The sequence below is a fragment of the Schistocerca cancellata genome, chromosome 11, assembly GCF_023864275.1.
Source record: "Schistocerca cancellata isolate TAMUIC-IGC-003103 chromosome 11, iqSchCanc2.1, whole genome shotgun sequence".
Lineage (NCBI taxonomy): Eukaryota > Metazoa > Arthropoda > Insecta > Orthoptera > Acrididae > Schistocerca > Schistocerca cancellata.
In genome coordinates this window covers 64217056-64225507 of record NC_064636.1, presented here as the reverse complement: position 1 = coordinate 64225507, position 8452 = coordinate 64217056, and the positions used below count along the sequence as shown (strand labels likewise).

The 8452-nt window shown below is 45.0% G+C and overlaps 1 protein-coding gene across 1 annotated transcript; it reads left to right on the top strand.

Annotated features, from left to right (window-relative positions):
- The first annotated feature begins 3567 nt into the window (after window positions 1-3567).
- Window positions 3568-6709, top strand: LOC126108202 (speckle-type POZ protein-like). The gene is made up of 2 exons (XM_049913440.1): window positions 3568-3617; window positions 6132-6709. The coding sequence occupies exon 2, from the start codon at window positions 6143-6145 to the stop codon at window positions 6707-6709; it is 567 nt and encodes a 188-aa protein (XP_049769397.1). The 5' UTR covers window positions 3568-3617; window positions 6132-6142.
- Window positions 6710-8452: the final 1743 nt, after the last annotated feature.

Here is an 8452-nt window from a genome sequence, read left to right as displayed (position 1 = left end):
ATCAACCCGACTTTCAAACACTTTTATGAAAAGTGTAATGTCGTAGTGAGCTTGAACAAGGTTTGCACTTGATCTTTGCAGCTGTAGGGATAGATCGGCGAACTCTTCAAAGACATTATACATTACAGCTAGGTTGGAGACTAAAGATGTCGATGACAATGTGTTACAAAGCCCTTTGTAAGTAGGCCGTTGTTTTGAGTCCCGTCGCGTGTCCTCTGATGCTTCTAAAAAATGATTGTACAGAGCCATGGCAATAAACGGGAGGCCACCCAACGAGTGTCAAGCACACGATCGATTTTCAAAATTTCTTGCTCAAAACCTTTACCAACAACTGCCAGCTCCCTGCTGTTTTTCGGAGAGCAGCTGAACATATTTCTAACTTTATCCATGAATATTTTATAGTGATTAATTCCCGCCACTTCTTCTATCGTGTCGTGCACGGCGAGTTCTATACGACGATTGAAACAATGCCAGGTGAATAAGTTTGGAAACATTTCCAACACCTGCTTTGCGAAGCCAGACTTTTTTCCTAACATGACAGAAGCTCCATTGCAAGTCAAATCGATTAAATGGTCTTTCAAAAAGTCATAGCCTAGACCTAGGGATTCCAACTACTTTAAAAGTTCTTTCAAGATACCAGATGCTGTTTTGTCATGTAGCTCAAAAATTGTCGTGGGGTTTCCCATTCCTTTTAACAAGGTTCTAAGGTATACAATCAAAGTGTTCTTGTTTGAAAGAGTAGTGACTTCATCCAAAAGAAGTGAAAATTCGGAGTCACTCTATATTAATTTATTTATTAGATCTGATGTCATTTGGTCAGAAATATCAAGCACTATATTAGAGCAAGCAACATTTTAATGTGGTATTCGTCCCACATCCAAACCATTTTTAATTTGGAGATCAATTTCTGTCTCAAACTCATAAAACGGTCTGTTTAACTCTGCTTGCTTATAAGCTGTGCGAAATACACGCTTCGTAACTACTTGTTGTTCCTGTACCATTGAAGCAACTGGGTTCTGAATGTGACGTTTTTCTGCGTTAGTCTGGATTTTGTTCGCTAAACCGTGAGCTTGAGATGTGCGGTTATCAAATAGTTTTTTCCTAAGAGACGTTAGTTGATCTTTTTTGTTTGTTCCATATGAGCTTACAGTTCCTAAAATGCATTGCTCGCCCAGTTTTAACCCTTTCGTTTTTTCAGCACCTAGTGCAGATACACTTCTAAAAACTAGCTTTTTTAATAATCAACCACGGGTTTTTAGCTTTATAATCTGTACATTGTTCGATAGACCAACAATCTGGCCTTTCATCATCATTACAATTTTCATTGCCGTCTATAGATGTTTTGCCCATATCCATATCCACCAACTTACAGAAATTATCATTTAGCGACGACGACGTAGGAGAAGAATAGTCTGCTTTGCTGTTTGCATCTTCTTCTCCAGCCACAGTTGAAGACGTGGCTGCCGTTTTCGTTGCTCTCACTAACTTTTTGTCTTTTAGGTTTGAAGAAGCCACTTATTTTTTGTAGAGGTACACGTAACTATTGAACTCTCGTGTCCACTCACATTCACAATGTGTGAATAAACACTACGAACAGACCGAAACAATGCTGTCGCTTCTGAGCAGATCAGCAACTGAGCTGCAAGCGACCGACGTACGTAGAGTGAGTGAGTAATGTTGTTGAATGTGAATTCCGAAGGCAGCTGTTGGACCGTTTGTTGGCTTCTCTGTGAGGCAGCGATGGCTTACAAGGCGAACTGATTCGAACAGAAAAAGCCGTGGTCACGACCCGTCTGAATCCTGGACTACAGAGACTGAATTCACAAACAGACACACAGATAGGCCATTATAACTCGAGAACCACTTATGCGATTCACATGTTTCTTTATTTAACTGACAGATATATTATTTTACTATGTATTAGTATATATTTAGCTACTTTAGCCAGCACAAGAAATGAGCTGTGGGTATAACTGCAAGTGAAGTCGCAAGAAAGTGGGCTGCCGTAGCGCTCCCTTGCAGTACGCTGCTTAAACTATTAGAGGAAAATCATTTGATTTAGTAATGAATTGTAGACCTCAAAAAGAACCACAAAATTCGACGAGAGCATATGTTTGTCTTTCACAGTTGAGTCACAATCACACTTTTTCTGCTTTGTAGGTGCAGAAACAGGCGACTTCAGAAGACAAAAATCATCATTGTCGTTCAACCGTAATCTTTTTATTTAGATACATCTTTTTGAGCTCTACAACCTGGTACTACATAACGTGGTGTAGTTCTTATGGACTACGTAAGGTATTTCAAGAGAGCACGGTGGCGGAAAACATTTTTACTTCATGTAGCTGATGAAATTTAAACGGCTGAACAGACTTTCAGAACTATAGGTAAGAACCGTCCAGATTAAACCAGCTTTCAAATTAAAAAAGTGCTTTAAAATTGGAACTTTAATTTGAGAACTATGTAGGGGCAGACAGACAGACAGATAGACTTACGGGTCAAACATATACACCTCCGTTCTACATTGGGAGCTGAAATTTGCCCCCTGTGGGAGCTTAAAGGTCAAGAGTTCTGTGGACAAAGGTACGTATCGTCTCGAAAGGCTGCCAACTTTTAGTCATGCGTGTTCCATACGCACATTTTATTAGTAGTTATGACATAAATTACGTCACGGAATAAATTGATGTCGTGAAAGCACATTGTACAGACGTAGACATTCAAAAACGGCTTACATTATTTATTTGCCATTGACATACATAACATGAGACGTCGCCTTGCTACTACACCGCTGAGGTTGTAGGCAGTCGTAAATAAAAGGCGATATGTACCGATCACAACTTTGGAATGATACTCAACGTATCTTGGGTGTACTGTACGTGCGTACACACACACACACACACACACACACACACACACACACGCGCAGTACCTCCTGCCCATCACATCACGTTGGTGTCCCATTGACACGTTCACTTGTAACTTGTAACTTATCGTTACGTTGTGATTTAATACACGCGTACTATTTCAAATCTCCGGTGCTGAACTGTAAAAGGAAAAAAAAAGGTCTCTGGGAGGTGTCGGAACGCGTTCGGCTGAAATTGAGCCCTGCACCAGTGTGAAGATCCGAAAACACTACGTGTATTATTTGTGGAGAATATGCCTACTGTGTGGATTTCACTTCCGACTATTCATTCGAATCAAAGAGAACTGACTTGCAACCATCAGAAGTACAACCGCAGCTGTCCTGCAGACAATGCGAAAATAAACTGTTTGAGTCTGTTCAGATACAGACTGTGTGGAAAGTTATCTCTTAGGAAGTCCCAAGTTTCAATCGGACAAAGAACCCGTGTCCAAATTTTCGATTTCCCAGGGCCAGGACGTCACTTGGCAAGAGGAGGCTGACTGTACAATATAAGCCCGACGACTCGGCGCACTTTAGATTAGGGATCGCCTGATACGGGCCATCACCAGCCGTCGGTGACGCGTGCAGCAGCGGGCAGGCAGTGACGTCACCCGCCGCCGGCCATATAAGCGGCGGGCAGGCTGTCCGCCCCACACTGCTGCACCAGCGTTCTGCCTGCTGAGCCCACTCCGTGACGTCACTTCTCCCCGAGTCCCAGGTGAGTAGAGGCTGTGTTACACGACTTTTCTCTTCGACAATGTCTTTCTCCTTTAAAAATTGCAAAAAACGATTTTGCTGCCGCTGGAAGACGTCACAGTCACGAATTGTTGCAAGCATAGAGTTATCAACATGGACAGATGCTTGAAATAAAGCATAAATCGTATACTTTTCAATCGAAAGATGTCCTTCACTTAAGTAGCAGACCCATTTGCAGTCTCTGCCCCGAGCAGGATGAGCTCAGAGGACGTTGCTGTCACTGTTACTCAGAGATCAAATAATTGCTCTCGTGTTATTTACTGTGTTCCGTGCAGATTGCTCAAAGTGCATCGCAGGACAGCTCACGCGACACAACTGTGAAAAAAGCTAACAGATATTCGGTAATTCAGTTTCTCAGCTTTGCCTATGCTAACCTACCAGCGCTTCAAAAGTAGGAGTAATACGTGTTGGTGTTATTACACTGAAGACCCAGAGAAACTGGTACAGCCGCCTAATATTGCGTGCCGCCTCCACAAGCACGCAGGAGTGAAGCGACAGGGTGAGGCATGGACTCGACTAATGTCTGAGGTAGTGCTGGAGAGAACTGGCACCAAGAATCCTGCAGGGCTGTCCTTAAATCTGTGAGAGTACGAGGAAGTGGAGATCTCTTCTGAACAGCACGTTGCAAGGCATCCCGGATAAGCTCTAGAATGTTAATGTCTGGGGAGTTTGGAGACCAGTGGAAGTGTCTAAACTCAGAATAGCGTTCCTGGACCCACTCTGTAGCAATTCTGGACGTGTGGCAGTCGCACCACCTTATTGGAATTGCCAAAGTCAGTCGGAATGCGGAATGGACACGAATGGATGCAGGAGATCAGAGAGGATGGTTACGTACGTGTCATGCCTCTAGAGTCGCATCTAGACGTATAAGGGGTCCCATATCACTCCAACTGCACTCACCCCGCAACATTACAGACCTTCCGCCAGCTTGAACAGTCCCCTGCTGACACACATGGTATACCGATTGACGAGGTTGTCTTCGTACACATACTCGACCAACTGCGCGATACAAATTCAAACGACGCTCGTCCGACCAGACAACGTGTTTCCAGTCATCAACAGTCCGCTGTCGGTGCTGACGGGCTCAAGCGAGGCCTGAGGCTTCGTGTCGTGCAGTCACAAAAGTTTTCCGAAAGCCCGTATGGATGATGTTTCACTGGACATTTCACATGCTGATACTTGTTAATGCCCCAGCAATGATATCTGCTGCAATTTGCCGAAGGGTTGCACTTCTGTCACCTTCAACGATTCTCTTCGGTCGTCGTTCGTCCCGTTCCTGCAGGATCTTTTTCCGGTGCAACGATGTCGGAGATTTGATGTTTTACTGGATTCCTAATATTCGACGTACACTCGTGAAATGGACGTACGGGAATATTCCTACTTCACCGCCACCTCGGAGATGCTGTATTCCATTGCTCGTGCGCCGACTATAACACCACGCTCAAACACACTTAAATGTTCATAACCTGCCGTTGTAGCATCAGTAACCGATCCAACAACTGCGCCACACACTTGTGTTACATACAAGTTGCCGACCGCGGCGCCGTTTTCTGACTGCGTATCTCTGTATTTCAATACGCTAGTCTATACCAGGTTCTTTGGCGCTTCAGTGTATGATCCTAGATGGAAACATAAACCGTGAAATATAAACCTGTCCGTCTCGTCAGCATTCCTACTTTGCCCCCTTTAAGGAAATAGTACCTGATTACAGCAGCAGCTACTCACGGGGCATTCTATTGTGTGAAATGTTTTTGAGACGAATTTACATGGAAATCTGTACAGCAGTCAATAAAACATTAAGGTTTCGTGCAATAGGAGAGGCATCTTGGTTTCAAGTTTAATCAAAAACAGTTCAAATGGCTCTGAGCACTATGGGACTTGACATCGGAGGTCATCAGTCCAATAGAACCTAAGCTAAAGACATCACACACGCTCATGCTTGAGGCAGGATTCGAACCTGCGACCGTAGCAGCCGCGCGGTTCCGGATTGAAGCGCCTAGAACCACTCGGCCAAGGCGGCCCTGAGACATTCACCGAGGAAACTGATTTCTGCATTACATGTGCATTGCTTCTGATGAGGTGTCACGGATCTGAGGAACCTGAGATAAGGAGGAAGAAAATTTTCCTCGGATGTGCCACGAGCTTGGATTTAAATATGTCGTGTAACTTTAGGGCTGAAAGAAGTTTGTTGCTTTGCCAATTATTTTGCTGAGACATAAATAAACCATCTTTTGACTGAGGATGATAACATTTGTAGAAGGTGAAAGCAGTCTATCGTAGCACTGCAGTGGTAGTTACAAACCTTAGGTGATCGCGAAGCAGTACGGACCCTTGTCATTTTAGGGAAACTGGTGACGTTGCAATTGATTTAGGGTGGACAACACTTTCAGAGCTGCTGTTTCATACAGGTATGCATGCGCCTCGTACAAGTGTTGAGGGTGCAGTGTGAGGGCTGCTCAGTGGCACTGTGTTTCAGGACCACCCACCATGTCGGCAGTTACGGAGGTTCAGAACACCACAACCGAGGCCCTGGCCGCCCTGCTAGACGGGGGTGAAGGCGCCCTGGTGACGCTGGTGGCGGGCGAGACGAGGGTGGCGGCTCACAGGGCCGTGTTGGCAGCCGCGAGCCCCGTGTTCGAAGCGATGTTCGCGCACGACATGCTGGAGGCCAGCTGCGGCCAGGTGAGCATCGACGACGTGGAGGGCCCGGTGCTGAAGCTCCTGGTCGCCTACACGTATACCCTGCAGGCCCCCCAGCTGCCCGACACGGCCGCCCAGCTGCTCTCGGCGGCCGACAAGTACGGCTTGTCGGCCCTGAAGGCTGCCTGCGAGCGGCAGCTGATCTCGCAGTTGGCCGTCGAGACTGCAGCGGCGACGGCCGTCAGGGCAGTGAGGCACTCGTGCCCGGACGCCACCAGGGCTGCCGTCGCCTTCATAAAGGACCACCCGCAGGTGATGGCCACGCGGGGCTGGGCGGACGCTGTGCTCGAGTACCCGCAAGAAGTCATTGAAGTCTGCAGTATGCTCGGAGAGCCACCAGCAGAAGACAGGTAAGCACAATTCCCTTTTTGGCAGCGCTAGTGTGAATTTGACGTCGTCCTTGCTTTGTTCGTCCTTGCTTTGTCCGTCCTTGCTTTGTCCGTCCTTGCTTTGTCCGTCCTTGCTTTGTCCGTCCTTGCTTTGTCCGTCCTTGCTTTGTCCGTCCTTGCTTTGTCCGTCCTTGCTTTGTCCGTCCTTGCTTTGTTCGTCCTTGCTTTGTCCGACCTTTCTTTGTTCGTCCTTGCTTTGTCCGTTCTTGCTTTGTTCGTCCTTGCTTTGTCCGTCCTTGCTTTGTTCGTCCTTGCTTTGTTCATCCTTGCTTTGTTCGTCCTTGCTTTGTTCGTCATGGGTTTCTTTGCTGCCTGTGTTGCATAACACCTTAACGTCATCTACTTACTGATCGTCGGTCACAATGCTAAGTCTCTCGCTGTTTTCACTTCTTCTGCTTCTTATCAATTTCGCCTTTCTCTGATTTACTCTGATTCCATATTCTGTACTCATTAGACTGTTCATTCCATTCAGCAAACCCTGTAATTCTTTTTCATTGTCACTGAGGGAATCAGTCATCAGCAAATCTTATATCATTTCACCCTGAATTTTAATTCCACTCTACAATCTTTCCATTATTTCCGTCATCACTTCTTCGGTATATAGATTGAACAGTAGAGGCGAAAGATTACATCCCTGTCTGACACCCTTTTTAACCCGAATACTTCGCTCTTGGTCTTCCACTGTTATTTTACCTTCTTGTCTCTTGTACATATTGCAAATTACTCTTCTCCTCTGCCTTACCCGTATTTTTCTCAGAATTTCAAACATCTTGCAACATTTGATATTGCCGAACGCTTGCGCCAGGAGCACAAATCCTATGAACGTTACGGAACGTCAATTTTCTTTTCCGTTTGCCTGTGTATTATCCTTCTTAGCAACTGGGATGCTAGAGCTATTAAGCTGATTGTGCGATAACTCTCACACTTCTCTGCTCTTGCAGTCTCCCAAATCGTGATGATTATATTTCTCTCAAAGTCAGATTGTATATTGCCAGACTCATACATTCTACATACCAGTGAGAATAGACCTTTTGCCACCTCCTCCAATGATTTTAGAACTTCTGATTGAATGTTGTCTATACCTTATGCCTTCTTTGATCTTAAATTTTCCAAAGCGCTTTTAAATTCTGATTCTAATCACCACTATTTTCCATACCGACTCCTGCTTGTTCTTCTGTCACGCCATCGGACAAGTTGTTCCAATCAGAGAGGCCTTCAGTGTGCTCCTTCCAACTATCAGATCTCGCCTCTGTATTTAACACTGGAATTCCCATTGTGCTCTTAATGTTACCACGCTTGCTTTTAATTCCGTGGAAGATTGCTTTGACTTTTCTATATGCTGCGTCAGTCGTCCCAAGAATCATTTCTTCTTTGATTTCTTCACATTTTTCGTGCAGCCATTTCGCCTTATCTTCTCTGCACTTCCTATTCATTTAATTCCTAAGTAACATATTTCTCTATTAATGAATTTTCCTGAATATTTTTGAACTTCTTTCTTTGATTGATCAACTGAAGGATTTCTTATGTTTTCCATGGTTTCTTCGCAGTTAGCTTCTTTGTACCTACGTTTTTCTTTCCAACTTCTGTTACTGTCGTTGTTAAAGATATCCATTCCTCTTCGACTGAACTGCCTATTGAGCTGCTTATTATTGCAGTATCTGTAGCCTCAGAGAACGTAAATCACATCTCTTCTTTCCTTAGTACTACT